The sequence below is a fragment of the Bipolaris victoriae genome, assembly GCF_000527765.1.
Source record: "Bipolaris victoriae FI3 unplaced genomic scaffold scaffold_161, whole genome shotgun sequence".
Lineage (NCBI taxonomy): Eukaryota > Fungi > Ascomycota > Dothideomycetes > Pleosporales > Pleosporaceae > Bipolaris > Bipolaris victoriae.
This window is the reverse complement of record NW_014575231.1, coordinates 24,239-42,186: the sequence shown is the minus strand read 5'-3', so window position 1 is coordinate 42,186 and position 17,948 is coordinate 24,239. Positions and strand designations below refer to the sequence as shown.

The 17,948-nt window shown below is 45.6% G+C and overlaps 8 protein-coding genes across 8 annotated transcripts; 4 read left to right on the top strand and 4 right to left on the bottom strand.

Annotated features, from left to right (window-relative positions):
- Positions 1-454: 454 nt before the first annotated feature.
- COCVIDRAFT_31457 (hypothetical protein) lies at positions 455-2,248 on the bottom strand (the record flags this gene model as incomplete). Its single annotated transcript, XM_014695439.1, has 1 exon — positions 455-2,248. The coding sequence occupies one exon, from the start codon at positions 2,246-2,248 to the stop codon at positions 455-457; it is 1,794 nt and encodes a 597-aa protein (XP_014550925.1).
- Positions 2,249-3,750: 1,502 nt separating this feature from the next.
- COCVIDRAFT_71611 (hypothetical protein) lies at positions 3,751-4,329 on the bottom strand (the record flags this gene model as incomplete). The annotated part of the gene is made up of 3 exons (XM_014695438.1): positions 3,751-4,114; positions 4,151-4,167; positions 4,264-4,329. Coding segments are annotated over 3 exons (447 nt in total), but the record flags the coding sequence as incomplete, so codon positions are not given.
- Positions 4,330-5,112: 783 nt separating this feature from the next.
- On the top strand, positions 5,113-6,774 carry COCVIDRAFT_114217 (hypothetical protein; the record flags this gene model as incomplete). The annotated part of the gene is made up of 1 exon (XM_014695437.1): positions 5,113-6,774. One exon carries the CDS (start codon positions 5,113-5,115, stop codon positions 6,772-6,774), a length of 1,662 nt encoding a protein of 553 aa, XP_014550923.1.
- Positions 6,775-9,009: 2,235 nt separating this feature from the next.
- On the top strand, positions 9,010-10,724 carry COCVIDRAFT_114190 (hypothetical protein; the record flags this gene model as incomplete). Its single annotated transcript, XM_014695436.1, has 4 exons — positions 9,010-9,317; positions 9,365-9,977; positions 10,030-10,146; positions 10,242-10,724. 4 exons carry the CDS (start codon positions 9,010-9,012, stop codon positions 10,722-10,724), a joined length of 1,521 nt encoding a protein of 506 aa, XP_014550922.1.
- Positions 10,725-10,823: 99 nt separating this feature from the next.
- On the bottom strand, positions 10,824-11,477 carry COCVIDRAFT_31454 (hypothetical protein; the record flags this gene model as incomplete). The annotated part of the gene is made up of 1 exon (XM_014695435.1): positions 10,824-11,477. One exon carries the CDS (start codon positions 11,475-11,477, stop codon positions 10,824-10,826), a length of 654 nt encoding a protein of 217 aa, XP_014550921.1.
- A 1,814-nt stretch (positions 11,478-13,291) lies between these two features.
- On the top strand, positions 13,292-13,456 carry COCVIDRAFT_114195 (hypothetical protein; the record flags this gene model as incomplete). The annotated part of the gene is made up of 1 exon (XM_014695434.1): positions 13,292-13,456. A coding segment is annotated over one exon (165 nt), but the record flags the coding sequence as incomplete, so codon positions are not given.
- An 882-nt stretch (positions 13,457-14,338) lies between these two features.
- Positions 14,339-15,806, top strand: COCVIDRAFT_31453 (hypothetical protein; the record flags this gene model as incomplete). The annotated part of the gene is made up of 3 exons (XM_014695433.1): positions 14,339-14,960; positions 15,030-15,093; positions 15,146-15,806. The coding sequence occupies 3 exons, from the start codon at positions 14,339-14,341 to the stop codon at positions 15,804-15,806; spliced, it is 1,347 nt and encodes a 448-aa protein (XP_014550919.1).
- A 984-nt stretch (positions 15,807-16,790) lies between these two features.
- COCVIDRAFT_114208 (hypothetical protein) lies at positions 16,791-17,426 on the bottom strand (the record flags this gene model as incomplete). Its single annotated transcript, XM_014695432.1, has 1 exon — positions 16,791-17,426. One exon carries the CDS (start codon positions 17,424-17,426, stop codon positions 16,791-16,793), a length of 636 nt encoding a protein of 211 aa, XP_014550918.1.
- Between the last annotated feature and the right edge of the window lie 522 nt (positions 17,427-17,948).

Genomic DNA, 17,948 nt, shown 5'->3' with positions numbered 1-17,948 from the left:
GCCTCTCTGATATCGAAATCATCACATAGGTATCGGTACAGGATCCGAAGAGTAATGCACGGTGTGTATCTCCAGGTAAATTGCTAGGTTGTGTCGAATGTTCAGGATTCATCAAATTTCTTCGTACTTACGAAGAGATTGATGGGATTAGGTACATGGGACCCCTTCGGCAGAACCTTCGATGCTGTGGTATACGATTCTTGACCCCTTGGATTTTCCCATTTGAAAGAACCCGCTCGTCTGAGTTGCATAGTGACAAAGCTGTTATGGCGCTGCCATTGCTGAGGGCTTACTTACCCCGTTTGAGTATAGCGCCTTGGCTGGGATTCTGTAGCAGACTTGTACTATACTGTCTTGATAACCTGTCCCTTTTTGGTGACCGTCCCGGCCGTGACAAAATAGAGGTATTTAAGTTAGTTTGAGATAAATAAACATGGACAAGAGTCTTTTAGATTCAATTTTGACCACATTCTGACTCTAGTAATGGGTTTATTACCGTATTACACGTATCGGAAACCCATTGTTCAAGCTGTTTAAGCTTTTCAGGGTGCCGATGCTTCTCCACTCTGTCCCAAAAGGCCTTGTGCTCCTTTTCCGGCCCATACATCCATAAATTATCGCCGTCATCGAATGCGGAAGGCTCTCCGAACTCTGCGCCTTGTAAAGTGTTGAACTGGATATTAGGCTTTGAGCCATTGTTGTCTCTCCTCAACAGAACTATTTCATGTAGCTGACTCATTGCCATTGCATAGCGACCACTTGAAAGATTCACGCCACTAAGATAGAGTTTTTTAAGATGCCTGGGGGAAGCTGACTGTACGAGACCTAATAGAGCCTGCCCAGAGATGTCGACATCGCTGAGCATGATGTTCCGTAGCTGCGTAGATTTGATAGCGGCAAGGATAGGCGAGGCTACATAGAGATCCTCCTCTTTTATCTCGCCTGGGCGTTGCCTTCTTACCCTCAAAGAAGTCATACTCAGTTCGAATTCCTGCAGATGTCGCCCTGAAATAGCTGCGCCAATAAAATTGTTGATAATCGCCAAGTCAGAAGCGCTCTGGTGTTCAGGGCGTAGTGGTGTGCAATGCATGCCGCGTTTGCCAAAGTTGAAGATTTCAAGGTAATGGCATGCCGCAGCAAATCGAGCCCAGGGGTCTGATAGGACGCTGTCGTCGGTTCCGACAGCTTGTGGCACGAGACAGCAATAGCTCTTTAATAAAGGAAAGCAATCGACTGAGATACCTCGCAACCGTATTGCGGCGTTATGGCAGACAATCGGGAGCTCAGTAAGAATGCTGGCCGGAAAGAAAAGTTCGGTGTCGTCATCATCTTTGCAAAGAGTGTTCTCAATCCTCAGCCATTCGTGTCCCTGCGTTAGCACATGAGAAAGGGCTTCTTTATCGGTCGCGATAGTCAATGCATCACAACGTGGCCCTTCTTCTCCAATTCGGTCTTCATTGAACCAGACAAAGGGGACTGTGCCACAACGCGACAGTGCCCTCGCGACGCTGCGAACAAAAGACTTATCGGAGATAATGCGAACTTGATCTGCATGTGCCGCAACATATTTGCTAAAGGAACCTGTTAAGATAGCCTGTGCTTCTTCTAGGTTTTCGTCTTCTGCGATGGATTCATGAGGTCCTTTGTTTTCCCTGCCTGTGAGACCATCAGGTTCTAGAATATCTTCTCCGGAGCTTCTCTTTTCCAGCAGACATTTCCATATGTATCTCATGTTGCCAATGCTTGTCCATGCGTTGTCATAGTTCCGCCAGACGATTGCGTCGTTAGACATGTCGTCCTGGTCGTATTCTCCAAACTCGGTATGCCAGTCACATTCCCCTTCAAATGTCCTGAGAACCGAGTCTGCATAATCATAATATCTTTGGAAGTCTGAAGCAATCGCACTTGGTCGAAAGATAAGACTTATTGCAATGCCGCGGATACCTTGGGCGATAAGAGGATTGCGAGAGAGGCCTTCCAAGCGGTCGATGGACCGTGAGCCAAGCGATACGCTCAGGACAGGGCACAAGAGAGGACTGATAAGCCTATTGAATGCCCGACAGACTAGTCGGTTAGTTCCCAAGAACTCGAGTCGATCGCTAGCTTCCGTGATGCAAGGTTTACGGTACTCGGAGGGGTTGTGAACAGGAAATCCCGAATCGGAACAGCCAAAGATGTCAAGCAGGATTTCGTCTGGTAGATCCAAAATTGGCGTTCGATGCGGAGTTGTCTGCAAGGTGTTGTTCATCGTGCATCTATCTATACTTTTTGAAGCACCGCCTTTGTTAGGGCAAGAAGAAGTGAGCTGGTGTCATTCAAAGACGCCCTTGTTCACATCTTATATACAGGAGTGCTCTGACGTTCTTACTGTTTTAAACTAGACAAGAGTGACTCATTGACACCTCTATGGAAGCCTATGGACCTTTAGCCACGGCTATGCAACGGCTAAAGTCAAGCTATTATCATCAGCATGTGAGTCACCGAAGTGCTGGGGTTTGGTGGGTTGCCTTAATGACCACGTGATGAAAACGGACGATACCTCTTCGCGCTTCCCAACTCACCTGATACTGGGAACAATGCTAGACAGCATCATTCACGGATCATTTCAGTACATCAGTAAGGTGCTCGCTAAGAGAAGGGTTCCAATCTCATCCTGCGCCCTAGGCGTCCCATCAGCCCGGCACATGTCTGCCTAACGTTGCGCCGATTTATCATCTGAAACTCAAAGGGGCGCTTTGAACGTGTTTACTCAACGCACTACGCTACTAGTAACTGAAATTCAACCTGTCACTAAACTCTCCATCATGTTAGATTTCAGCTCGAGCCCTTGGGAGATGCTGCCGATGCCGGCGAGTACTGATATCTCCTGCAACGGCTTGGAGCAGAACGGTGTCACCGAATATTCTACGCAATCGCTCAACTTCAGCTTTTCAATTCTCCTGCACGTCATATGGCGACGCCAGTTGGTGGCCTGGCATTACCAAAAAGTACACAAGGTGGTTCTCACCACTTTTCGCTGCAGCATCTATAAGGCTATTACTACTTTACATATATGTAACTAAAAAGTAAAGAAACTTTATTATTTAGATCTACAGTAAGAAAATCAAGAAATAGATAAAGATAATTTTACAGTCCCTTCACAATAGGTTAGCTGTTAAGAGAGCTTATAGTCCTAGTAGTAGAGCAATACTGTGACTATGTATACAATATATTCCTAGATTTGTATCACTTATATTAGCGTAAAATACTTTTAATAAATAGATTAAAAGACTTTTTTAACCTGACTTGATTAGTTTCTAAAGATTCATGAGTTTCTTCATACAAGTGTTTTTCAGAAGGCTTTGGCCAAATCTATCATGATGAATGGTGATAGAATCCCTCCTGCTATTACTTATAACATTTACACACTTAATTTATAAGATTATCTCGATCGCGTCTAGAGGCATTCTTTGCAATAGTGCTATCACGCTAAAAAGTGACGAACATAGTAACATCCCTTTAGCTGTTGGCTGCGCTCCTGAGCTAGATGTTGTTGTTCTGCCTGCAGTATGAGTGGTCTGCCCGAAGACTGGAGTATCGAACGGCGTCGATGTTGAAACTACCGGAGCAGTCGACGCTGGCCAGCTCGTTTCTATTGTATTTATCTCTGTCGTGGTCTTGCCATGGTTAACTCTACGAGAAGAATCGAGTAGCGTTGCCTGATGGAGAATACCATACCTGCGCGTTCACGAATAGCGTACTTCCGCCGGGACAATTTTGGTACTCCCAAAGTTGCGTAACATCAGCACTGGAAAACAGGCAAAGTCGACTGCCATCAATCTCACACGCGCTCGCCAGGCTCAACATGCTCTTCGAACACAAACAGCTCGTGACTACTGGTCCATTGCTTGTTGATACTCTACATGTCGAAGCACCTCTACTCCAACGGTCGCAGCTCTCTGCAAGAGACACACACACGTCTTGTTGAGCTGTAGCAGTCGGTTCAGCTACTGATGGAGTAGTGATTGGTGCAGAAAGATACTCATCGCAGGTTGCATGCCATTCGGTAAGGAATGAGTCAAATTTGGAATCGTATGTCGTGGTCAATCCGCATTGACGAAATTCTGACTTGCAACTTTACGTTTTGCTGCGATCAGCCTCATGGAAAAACTGTTGTTTGGTTATGCGCTCTTACCCAACCCACGCATCAACGTAACTCTGTGTACAGACGCATTCGATAATATCGTTCTTGTCTGTTAAGCTGTTGCAACGGTTTGCATTGACCGTGACTGCATCGCAATTCGGAAAGCTGGTGATCTCGCCAACGCAGTTCGACGGTGTAAGCGAGCTTTGTGCTATCGTTGTTGGGAACAGTAATGGAGCGATGGAAAAATAGAGTAACGATAACATAGCTTCTGGATGTTGTTATAGTGAGCCTAGGGAATGGATGTTCTTATATTCTTATCCGCCGAGAACTATAGCCTGATGATGCGTGCAGCCTCTGTGCGCAGGAACTGTGGCAGCTTTAGCGGTCTGCATGCGTCAGGCTGAAGGTCGCTTGAAGAGGGCCATAACAATGTGTAGCGATCCTGGCGTCAGGTCGACCACTAGATTATTACAGACATTCCCAACATATGCCACGACCTACAAATGGGTCTAGGCAGCATGATTTCGATTACCAAATATGTGCGATCAGCTGAGGACTCATCTTGGAGCTGAAAATTAGTATGAGTTAGTCGAGGCGCTACTAGTTCTCCTTCAAATGATAATTGGCTATCCTCGTGTAGCGCATGATCAACCTCGCTTCCACGTACAATCTTATTCAACAAGAAACATAAAGTTTTGGTGCGGCTGAGTATAGCAAGATTGTTGTGTGCGGGGCAGTCCGATGGTGTAGTCCAAGTTCGGAAACGACGACTGTAGCAATGACTGAGCTTTCAGCTACCATTTGCATTCGAAGATGGAGCGCGCATGTGCCATCTTGTAAATATTTTATCTTGATTCTTGTCACGATGCCAAAGCTATTCTTCTCTTGTTCTCCCCGGCTGCCTCACAACCCACAAACATCTATTGCGCAGATCGCCAAATCGTCCTCAATATCCCTACATTGTTGTTGGTACTTTATTATTTAATATGCTTGGACTCAATTGTCAAAGTACTGGAAATGTTGGATGGATCCCATTGTCTCTCAGATTTCCCATACTTGTTATCTTTGTTTTCATCGACACCGCCATCATCGTCTGTCTTATCATACTTTCTACTCGATCTTCTTCAGACAACGGCTTTGTTACGGTTGGAGGTCAAAGTGTGTCAGTATTGAACATCAACTGGAACTTCGGCCTTTTATGGACAACATTGCCGGTTTTGGTATTTCGTCTCCTAGGCATGTACTGGGAGTGGATCACAAACCCGATTTGCGAACGCCAGCCATACGTGGACTTACTCAAGAATGGTGGCGCTGTAGCAAAAAATACTATTCTCTTGGACTACCTAGCGGTACCTATCTTTTGGCGGTGGTACACTGGGCTCAAGCATCGACATTTTCTTGTCAGCATTTGTTCACTATTGACACTGGTTATGTCCATCGTGGTCAGTGCATTGTCAGCGAGGTTGTTTGCAGTGCGAACAGTACCTATCACAGCAGAGGTACCTATATTTTTCAATGCGACATTCAATGAAGCGGCTATAAACTACACAGTGGATTGGATCCCGATTCTTGACACGGTTTCCGCAGTGAATGTGCACGATGGGGGTTTATTGGGCTGGACAGATCACCAGTATGCGTTTCAGCCCTACCAGATGCAGGACTTTGTCCGCTCTGGAGACGTAGTCACTGCACAGACCGAAGCATACTCGGCCAACATGAATTGTAGCGTATTATCAAATTACCAGCTTTCCCTGAAGGATGTCCGCCTCACCATTACCGGCAGCGATCGCGGTTGCGACATCACCACAGATTTCGTAGTAGACGACATGCAGAAGGTGTACTTCAAAACATCCTCGATAACTACCTGTTCCGCCGATGCCTGGTTTGGCCGACTTGTGTTTGTGGCTGCCGAATACTCTTCTACGTCGGCTACCAAAATCGACAACGTCTCCGTTCTCTCCTGCGTTACGAACTATCGCGTCTCATCTGGAAGGTTAACGACTCTTTTCAAAGTCGGTTCTACGGTTCCGACAATCCAAGAATTCCAAGCCACGGCTACTGACGATACACGCCTGACTCAATGGATTGTGTTCGAGCAAGGCATAATCTCTGCAACAGCGTTCAATCCAAAGGTAAACTGGTCTACCTCGGTGTTCGGAAACGTGGTCCTCTACTACGCGCAAAAGCTGGCAGGGCCCAACTATCTTTCGACTGAAGTACTTGACCGTGCAGTTTCGGATATCTTTTCAGCTACCTATCTTACTTGTGTGGCGCAAAATGCTTTTGAGCCGCTCGCAACGCCAACAACAACCACCGGCCAGATCTCGAGGATGACTGAACGCCTGTACACTGTTGACGGAATCGTCTATGTTATCGTGGTGGTCTTGCTGTTAAACATGATCACAATCGTCGTCGCGATATTGCATGTCAATACACATGCCACGATCTTGGAGGAACAGCCATCAGGACTGCTCGCATATGCCGCAATTTTAGAGAAGAGTCCGCTGTTAGACACTGCGGGAGAAATGAAAGCTCAAAATAGCACTGGCATAGTTGAAAAAGCAAGTCATGGAGACTTTGCATATACGCATTGGAAAGCAACTGCAGAAACGAGTGGTGCACGTTGGAGAATTGTAAGGTCAAGGTAAATATAAAATAACGTTATAAGTATTTGCTTCTTTGACATCACAGGACTTAGATAGAGGACCCAAAGAACAATATTCGGGGCCCCATCGGGTATTCCTTAAGCTAGTGACGCTGAGAACCTACATAGTATTAGAGCTCCCATCCAATCCTTAGGATGAAGCCCAGTAATCCATCTGACTGCTATTCTAACATTGCTGCACATCCCCGCCAATCCTCCTACATTAGGTATTTCATGGGAGGAAATTGCTCGCCTGTTATGATATAGATAGCTAGAGGCTCCAGAAGAGTAAAGATTAATCTTACACTTTTCTTAACTATTGCTAGCTGCCATAGTACGTCTTACATGTCTGGTCAGTATACTAATTTGCATAATATGAACAACGATTTCCAAAACATGTTCCCTAGATTAATCCGACATTGATGGAAGAAGAGGCGAGAACCAAACCTACTTATCCGAAGATACGTGTAAATGCCTTTACTAATAGTGCCGCATTTTCCGTTCTCGGAAACATGTGTAGAGAGAACTGAGTTGGCGCAGCTAGGTAACAATTAAATTCTTGAGAACTTTATTTTGAGTCTAAGCTAGTACGGTGGTGGAAAGAAAAACTGGCGATTGATGTACGGCTCAACAACAGCAATTGCGGCAACAAAACTATAGTATCTGTACAAAGGTGGCATGGTTTGTTTCACAGAGGAATTGACTCGATCTAAATGTCCATAGTACTAAGTTTTGTATAGCGCCAGCTTAGTATATGCCTGTGGTTTATCTCGCAGATTCGCCGAAGTGAATTAAACTACAAAGGCCCTAGAAGTCAGCCATAAGAGGTTTGGCTCTCTTGTCGACAGTTCGGGGCTAATATTGTGCTAGTCTCTTTACTAAGCAAGTTTTGCAAGCCTCGTTAACATTAACAACGCAAATAGCTCCACGGGACTGCATAAATAGGAGTGTGGACATGAGTTACGCAGAAACAGCTATTTACACCGTACATAACGGCGACTCAAGCCTCAGTCTTGTCAGGTTCACTCGTGTCTATTTGTCTAAAGTTTGAGTCTATCAATTGGCAGGGTAGGTTGCATGTTCGCGTGATTTTTCATTCTATAACCTAGACAGTTGTTCATTTTGGGACATCAGGGTTGGAGTTTAAAGTCGTTCTGAGATAGCAATGTTATACAAGGTTGAATATAAGGGGCAAGGCTATGTGGAGCAAAAGCTTGATATACAGATAATTGAACACGATAATAAGCTATCTACTCCACCTATGTAATGTTTATTTATCTATTAGAGGATGGTTACGCTGAACTATCTAAGCGCGCTGCCACGGGCTCAGTCAGGGAATATTCTTTGCCGTTTATTCCATTCTTATCTGCATTCTTCCATCTTTTATTAACGACAAACGTTCTTCTTTGTGAGATCTGAATACGCAAACACAATGCATCGTCCCAATATAAGGACACAGCATTATCACTTGCTTTGACAAGGATCTATATAGATACCTACGATCTGATCACGCGTAACTAGAGCATGATACCTTGAAAGTTTTGGGCAAAGGATCTTGATGAGGCAATCGGAAGTCATTTCAGGATGTAGTACTTTGGTGTAATGTCGATCCATGTTAGATTACTTGATCATATAGTATTGCAGAGAAATATTAGGTAGTGTCTTAGAACCAATCATAGCCCACGAATATGTACCCAAAGACATAGGACAACGCGTGTTCGCCATTTTCGAACCCGAAGACCCAAAGATCTGAAGACCAGAAATCTAGATCTGCTTCGCATCCTTCTTGGCATGACTAGCCAAATTTAGCCGTTCGCACTGTTCATTCAATACGCTATAGAACGCCTTCGTCTGTCTTAGTTACATGAGAGGCGCAATTTAACCCCTACTATACCAGAGCGGGTTAGCAATAAGCCTCATCCACCAAACTTGGGTCTCACTTCGCAAATTACCCTCGTCAAACTTGAGCAAGGTATTATTGTATTTTAATTCAGACGCTTTTGCGTCGTTTGTACGAAAAAAGTAAATGAAAAGGCGTCCGGAGACCCCGTTGCACTTAGCCAGTTACCTTGCTGATTCAGCAATACTCGGCTCACACGCAACGCCACCGGAAGTGTCACGAATCAAGAAACATTTTACTATATATAATGGGTACTATGTCTTAATGAGGCTGCACTGGATAATTTCACTTCACCTACAAGATCTAGCAGCTGGTCATAGACCATTCCACTCATTTGCAATGCGCTCGTTTATCGCTCCACTCGTTTTGTCCTTTGCGATAGCCACTTCCGCCAATGAAATGTGCGGTTTGGTTTCTGACGTTGTGCAAGTTTTGCACGCTGTTTCTTATGCTCCAGAATTATGCTCGACATTGCTCCAGATCTCCGCTGCAACCGCTACTTCCGTCGTTACAGAAACCATGACAGAGACAAGATCCATTAAGACAACAGAGACAAGCACAGAGACGGAGACGATTACTGATATTGAGACAACGATTACTGGTACCAGGACTAGCACTGCTGACGCTGTTTCAGTGACCAGCACTGAGTGAGTGACCTTGTTGATACTCTAAATGTGGCTGCTGACATGTTAAGAACTGTCACAGTTCAAGCATGCCGTCCAAAAGTTACTCTCAAAAAACGAAGTGCTGCGCTGGAAACTGTCTCCGCTAGCAAGACGTGTACTAAGACCGAGTCTTCAAGCACTACAGATACCTATCCCACACTGTCTACTAGCACTGTCGAAACCTCGACAATAAGCACAAGCGCCATCACGTTTTCGAGCTCTTCTCCTGGATCCTACAAAGCCATGAGTTCTTATCCTACTGTTTCCTCAACTTTTGAGTATCGTTATGTAGTTGCCTCAAGCGTCGTTCGACCCCATGATGCAGTTACCTCGAGCATTATTCAGCAATACTCTTCGGCCAATTCAATCATCTATCAGCCGTATTCTACTGTTGCCTCAACCACTACGATAACATCCCCGGTAGGACCAAGTACCCCGACTCCTCTGGTGTTATGTGCAGAAGGACCACCAGAACTGCAGCGATTTGAATGTGCAAGAATCACCCAGGGATGCAGTTGTCTTTCTCGCGAAAGTCCTACAGTCACTCAGATTGTGTTCAGCTCAGTCACTGTTGTCGAACAGTCGACAACCACGTTCATAGCTCACATCACAACTACCGCGGCTATTACATCTACGCAGTCGGTAAGCTTAATATAATCTCTAAGAAGAAATTGTCTTAACTCCACTTATATAGATCGATGTAACCGAACACTATACCCCAACAACAACCATTGTCGCCATAGTTACTGAAACAGCGCCCGCACCTGATTTCGACAACGACTCGAACAATTGTGGAGCATGCGGTAACGTGGTAAGCATTTGCCCTAGCACTTTATCTCACTTTACTCTTCGATCTGCATCTTTACTTTATCATTTTCCCATCGTAGGAAGCTAACGAATCAACAGTGTTCTAATGATGACATCTGCTCCCTCGGCAGGTGTGTTAGCCGAAACCCTATACCTACTCAAGCTGTCGTCAACCCCGGCTTCGAAGACCTTAGTACAGCTCCATGGGTTCTCTTTCCCGGGGGCTACGAGATCGTCAACACAGGCAACCCTGAATATGGTCTAAAGACACCTCGTGTTTCGCGCAGGCCAGGACTATTTGCAAGCATCCGCCAGATACCCACAGTCTTACCGGGCACCTATATAGTCCAGTTCAGTATCAAGATCGAAGGTCCTGACCCATCGAGATGCTTTGTTCAATTGACAGGCGTTGCTGAAAAGGATTATGGGCGTGCAACTAACTCGGATTGGAACACTTATTCGTATACATTGACTAGTGCAGGTAGTAATAACGACTTCATCCGCATTGTTGTTAGTTGCGATCCATCACCCCAAAATGGATTTGTTTACTTTGACAATATCACTATCAAGTCAATTTCATAGCAGTAAACTATTAGTACATTAGTGACATATAATGTCAGACTGATTAGTAGTTGATAGAAGCTATACTCTCTTTTATTGATATACTAAAGCATCTCTCGCTTAAGAATGCTCAGCCTCGACCCACTTAGTCGAAGTGACAGTCTCTGAGTTACCAGAGCGAGATTTGAACGTAATTGTGTTGTCAGTATTAATAACAATAGTTGTAGTCTCTCCCGCATCCTCCTTTCTTAAAATGTGCTGCTTGAATCCAGCTGTTGACTCGTCGTTGAAAAGGGCCTTGCACATGACCTTGGAAGCAATCTTTGCCACTTTGGCTGCAGGAAGCAGCGCTGGATTGGATCCTTTGGCAGCGTTTATGGCCACCTTGATGAGTGCTGGGGCCGCTTTCTCGAGGAAGTCGATGATACTGCGGAAGTTGGTTGGGTCTGAATACCACATCAAGAGCTCGTTGGGGCGCTCCGAGCCGGCTTGCTCACGGTGATAGGTTATGAACCACCAGTCGCGACCGGTGGTAAAAGCGCCTGTGTTGTATTCAACCGTTTGGAGGATGGAAGACGTGGCGCCTGGCAGAATATCACCAAAGTCGGCTTGGTTCTTGTAGTTGTCGCTGTACTTGTGGGTGATGCTTGCGCCGCTGATGACATCGGGAGTGTTGTTTTGAATCGTGACATACGCTTCGCGTTTGGTGACACACAATGCAAGCGGAAGCCAGCAGAGAACAACGATGAGTTTTGAGAAGCTCGTGACGCCCATGGTGATGGAGGAACAACTTTCAATTTTTGTTTATGGTGATTAAATGTGCTTTTTTGCTCAGGAATGTGTTGCGCTTGTAATGAACAGGTCGTTAAAGGGAGTCTTTCCCTTCCCTTTAAATACATCAATTCGAGCATGAAGCCCATGGCACTCTTGATTCTGTTTGATGAAATTAGAACGGTCGCTCAGCTGTGCAAACGGCGAGGTGGCTCAGCTCCCCACAGTTGTCAGCCGTGCCAAAACTTAACTACAAATGACACTTTTCCCGTGTTCCTGTCAGCGCCAAGAACACAGATAGTCGCCGATTGCTCATTCTGCCAGGGAAAAATGCCCGTGCATGGCCAAGGGCACCATGCTAATTCTAGCGTAACGGTCAGACCCTTGGTAGATGTAGAGCTGAAAATACCTAGATACCTATACGGAATATCCCAAGAACAGCTTATACCTGCTAGGAATGTGGACTCCGATAGCCCATCGAATTGTGCGGCAGTGGCCTACCTGCGCCTCATCTCGCTCGGGTAATATAGTGTCCGTTAACAGAAGTATACCTATGCGACCCGAGGAGTGCATACATCGTAATCGTTATTCTTTCTTTAAGCAGCAAACATAAAAACCTCCTATAGTTAGTGATAATAACTTCTTACTACCTCCTACTCTAATTTCGCTCTTTATATACTCTATCGTATATAACTATCTTTAATCTTTAGTAGTCTTTTCAATACTGAAAGGCTGTAGTATACGATCTTGCACAGTATCAGATAGGTAGAAGTTTTAGAGTGATAATAACAGGGCTAGATAAAAAGAACAATGTTAGAGCGAACATAAGAGCTATAGAAGAGGAAGAGTTCATCGCCATCAACATAAAGCTAAGTTCTGTGTAGTTATTTAATTTTTTGCTAGCTCTTCTCCAATAATATCCATCACTGATCGCTGAGCTTCGTCATGATTCGGCCACCAGGTCATATGGGAAAGATCATAACTGTCCACCTTTTGCAAGAAGTCTTTGCTCTGGTTACCGATTTCAGTTCGGGCAAGAGCACGTCTGAATCTGTGGCCAAAAAAGTCCCTCACGTTTCTGAATTTGCTCTATTCCTTCGAAGGGAGCACTTTGAAAACCCCTCGCATGCTCTCGTAACCTTTGAATATGTATTGAGGGAAATATTTGGGCCTTTACTGCGCACTCAGGAGACGGTTGCAGACTAAGAGAAGGGCTGCAAGTGTTGAGGCAGCCGCTGTCACGGCAGAGTTTTCCGGCTCATAGAATATAACTCTTCCCTTGCTGCTGTGAGAAGGACGGGTTTTCCCAGGAAGGAGGAATTCCACTCTATCGTCATCGACCTAAGCGAGTGCCTCGCCGGTATCGGTTGCGCCACCGATTAGTATACAAGCAGGAATATCGCCCGGATAACAGCGATCTCTTGTACCATTGCCATGCCAACACCGGCCCTTGGACAAGCAAGCGTGCGGTGCCCGTTGTGTTTACCGCCCGAGCGCAAGCTGAGAGAAGAAAGTGGGCTACCTCTCATTTTTGTTTTCGAGGGCTGAGGCTTCGTCCTTGGACAGCCATTGGATTGTAAAGACATCGTTCATCATCAGACAAGGTGCGTACTACACTCCTCTTTCCAACTTGTTGCAAATTCAACCCTCACTTGCTTGGTGCAGCCGTAGTCTCTGTGGACTAGGCTAAGTCACCGCGGTACTATTCTCGCACGCATTGTTCCAACTGCGTGAAGTTCTCCAATGGACACATTGAAGGGTTTACGGAGCATACCAAAGTCACCATTAATCCCGCCCTCGTTGCTTTTATGTGAAACTCAGCGGGTGGCAACCTAGCCGTGTTCCTACCTTTGCTCACCTCACATACGGCGGGACCATGCCGCAAGTTCAGAGAGGATCTGCCATTGCAGTACCGCCAAGTCGCGCAGGTTCTTATTAAATCTAGTACGGCTTGCAACGAAGCGTATCGAAATTGGTACTAGGCGGCCAGTGCAGATACTCAGGTCACGTCGCTTCCAGTTGGGGTAGGCGAACTCATGAAGACAGCTTATTTGCCACCTTTCGTGGACAGCAACTCTATTTTTGTTGCGCCATTGCTTGCAGGGCAGAATCTACTGCGTGAGTTGCAGTCGACACTAGCTGCGGCATCCGAAAACATTTGAACCGCTACGAGAGGAGAGGAAGATTGGAAGTAGTTCGGATACAGAAGAGGTAGAATGGAGCTCGTCATATTTGGATTCAGCAGTGTCCGACTCGGACAACTAGGTGGCTGCGTGGTTAATGTATGGGAGCAGGCTTGGGCTCAGAATATCTCAATGCCAAGGGCATTTTCAATTAGTTCTTTGTCTCTTAACGACCGGGCGTATGGTTCACTATGGGCGGAGGCCTTAGTTATTCGAAGGCCGTTCGGGAACTGTACAAGCAGTTATTCCATGGCGAAATCGGTATCGTCTGCAATCCTGATTAGACCACATTGATCTTTGAACTATCGGGTATTCCAAGCCCAATTCTAACTTACTTTTTGCTTATCCACTTTTTCCATCATTGTAGTAGCTATCTTGCTTTCTATCTGCGCTAGGGACGAATTGCGATCAAAATGGAGGTAGCAATCTCCTCATTTGGATAGACATCTGCATTTCGGGCTTCAAGGTCCGTGCGAGACTTGGCGTCAGCCACTGCACGCCTGATTATCTATCCATCTATGACTCCCCTTGGTATGGGACTTTCTTTTTTCATCTCATTTTTTTAAAAAAAACGGGGGCCTCATGACTGTATTCAAGTATGACTAGGTTGTGTATAGAAGGATAAAAACTGCATCTTCCCCTTCGTAACTCTCCTTCAAATCACGTCTTCTTCCCCCAACAATGACTATCAGAAAGCCTCATCCGCCTTTTGGGCACCCGATGCGCTCAGCACACTTTCAATTCGCGCCTACTTATAAACCTCTCAACCATGGCTCTTTTGGTACACATCCAACTCCTGTACGAGAAGCACATTACGCTCTGCAAACTACAGCAATTGAACGACCTGATACATTCGTCTCATTTATCACATTCCCTCTCCTCACCAAATCCCGGGCTGCAATTGCTCCTTTGCTCGGAGTAAATCATGATGAAGTGGTCTTCGTCCCCAACGCCACGACAGGTGTCAATACCGTACTCAGAAATATCAAGTTTGAGGATGATGATGTAGTGGTGGCGTTTTCGACGTCGTACCCAGCATGTGTCAAGACCATTGGTGCCATTGGTGAGATTCTGCCGGTCAAATGTGAGAAGGTTGAGTTGGTGTATCCGGTTGAAGACGAGGTAATCCTGGAGTCGTTCAGGGAGAAAGTGAGGAGTTTGAGGGCGGACGGGAAGCGGGTGAGACTGGCGATGTTTGATACAATTTCATCGTTCCCTGGGGCAAGGCTTCCGTGGGAGGATCTTGTAGGAATCTGTAAAGAGTTGGGTATTTTGAGTTTGATTGACGGGGCGCATGGTATTGGTAAGCAGACAGTTTTCCCGAGAAATACTGATTGGACACGAAGAATTACTGCAGACTGACATTATTTAGGGATGATCGATTTGACGCACCTCGGCAAGGTCAATCCAGATTTCTTCGTCAGTAATTGCCATAAGTAAGTCTAAACGCGACAGTGTTGCCAAGGGATTATTTATTTACTGTCCCAGATGGCTCTACACGCCCCGCTCTTGCGCCGTCTTCCACGTTCCCTTCCGCAACCAGCATCTCATCCGAACCTCAATCCCCACCTCGCACGGTTACCAATACCCTGGTCAGCCCGAAAACACCAACGGCCGCAGCCCCTTCATCTTCATGTTCGACTACGTCGCAACCATGGACTACACACCTTACCTATGTATTCCAGCCGCACTCGAATTCCGCAACCAAATCTGCGGAGGTGAAGCCAAGATCCGCGAGTACTGCTATGATATTGCTCGGAAAGGCGGAGATTGCATAGCTGAGTTTCTAGAAACGCGTGTATTGACCACGAATAGTGATACAATGAGACAGTGTGCATTTGCTAATGTCGAGCTGCCACTGGTATTCAAAAAGAAAGAGGAGGTTGATCAAAGCAAAGGAGAGTTGGATGTCAATGACGCAGTGAAGATTGCGGCTTGGATAAAGCGAACGGCTGCCATGGAGATGGACACGTACTTTCAGACTGCGTTCCATGCTGGGAAACTGTGGGTCAGGCTTAGCGGACAGATCTATCTGGAAGTAGATGATTATAAGTGGGCTGCGCCGAAGTTGATGGAATTGTGCGAGAGAGCGAAGAGGGGAGAGGGGAGTCATATCGTTGAAGCGGACAGAGAAAAGATAGTCACGTAAAGTAGACAGTAGCATACGTATGGAAGGGTCAACTTTAGATTTTTTTACGCTATATTCAGTATTGATTTCCAAAAATGTCTTGTGCTAGGCGATTATGGGACTTCATAATGTCATCAGATCAGGCAATCTGTATCAGATTTCTGGTTTCCTGAGAACAGAAATAGATTAATGATCTTCAGTATATAACCCCCATTCGAACAAATACTGAAACACCTTTGTATATGATGCCCCTGTTTGCATGCGCAGCTATATTATTACGATTTCCTGCACAGATGAGCCTGCGAATACCCCGGAAGCAAATTTTTGTGCGCGCCTCGAATTCTCCAGTTTAAGTATAAACTCAATTGGAACTTTTGATATCATATCCGAGCTCATCGCGGAGTAGAAACAGAAAACACCAACCCGCCTGTAGGTATTTTGATTGATTTTGAGTAGGATCAGACCCAATGGTCCAAGACTTTTAAAATTGTCGAATTCGCAGATCTGCAGGCAGTATATTCCTATGATATCAGCCGATAATTCTGACTCAGAATTATCCCAGTACATGTTAGCATCTTCCAAATCTATGGGCCCAATATCCTCAGATTCAAAACGTTTTGATGCATTAGGTGATAGGATTGCTCTGCTCAAGTGTCCTTGGATAGTGAGAGATCCTGAAGATACTGCACCATGAAGTGCTTCGATATGGGCAAGCTGCATGCTTGGGCCTGTTACTTTGAAATGCAGATCCACATTTTTCATAATGTTATGATGCCAGGAGATAATATTGTCTGAACTAGCCCAGCTCCAGGAGGGCGCACGGTACGTATCGTCTTGTTGCTTGGATGGTTGATGGCAAATCCATAGCAATGCTAATGGGAGGTGGGAGTGCCACATACCAGCCAGATAAGTAACATTAGGCGTTCGTCTGCTCCAAAGATCTGCTATGCCTGAGATTGCTGGAAGCTTGTCGGCAGGAAATTTGAGCACGCGTCTTGAGTAATTTCAAATCAATTTCATCCAAACTTCGCATTGTTTGACTGCAGAGTCCTCTTTGGTGCCGCGATGAAGATACAAAGACAGTTGGTACATGTCCGCCCAAGACGTTTCCTCCTCTTCTTGATGCTGTCTTGTTTCTCGACACATCCATACAAGTCCTGATGATGTATATTCTAAGATCCGTGTTGATAGCATATACTCTTGGAAAGCCCAAGCACGTGAGTGGACTAGATTCCCACTACGAGGATAGCACACAACTGAGCTCGACCTACCATCTAGACAGATATAAAGAAGACTGAACACAAGGCTGTCTACGGGTGGGCGAGATATAGCATCGAGAAAGCCTTCCCGGCTATCCCCTGCTCGGCTCGCGCAAATGGTGATATAGGCATTGCCGAAAATAGCAGGCAGATCTGCGATTTCGCGAGCCAAGTCTTTCTCATCATCCTGGAAGATGTAGAGGCAGTCTATCCAGATGAATTTTACGTCAAGATTCCAACTCGATAAAATGGCGTCTTGTAACGTTCTTGGTAACTCCGAGATAGCAAGCCCTGTTTCGAGTATTTCAAATGATGAGACTGTCAGTTTGTGCCCTTGGTCTTTTCCCCAGCAATAACTCAGTGTTGAGTATCTCGTTGCCATTGACTCGCGTGACATTAAGGGTACAATATCCAGATAAACATAGAGCTGGTTGATTTGCTCATTTATGCCGATACGGAGCAATCTCCTAGGTCGTCAAAGAGGATGCGAACGTTTTCATTTCGAGTGGTGGACATCACACTGTTCTAACAGCGAAACAATGCGCGATTTCGACTCTTCAGTTCTGAAATCATAGAAGCTTGGTCTCTGGGGAACGAAATCAGAGCTGGGATCTCCTAATGAAGCCTCAGTCGTCGAATGCATTGAATCAACAAATGGCATCGTTACTTACCAGGAAGTGCCAAGACGCTGAAAGTCTACATGTAGGAGAAAGAGTCACTATTGTTTCATATCCAACCACTAATAGTGTTACTATAATCCGGAGATTGTGCATTGAATATCCTGAGTTCATACATCAAAAGATCGATGTCGAAGCAGTTGTTGGAGCCGTCGTTCCATTTTGAGGTTAGGATACTGTAGATGTGCGAGAAGAGTTTACAGTCATTGATGCCTCGATAAACAATT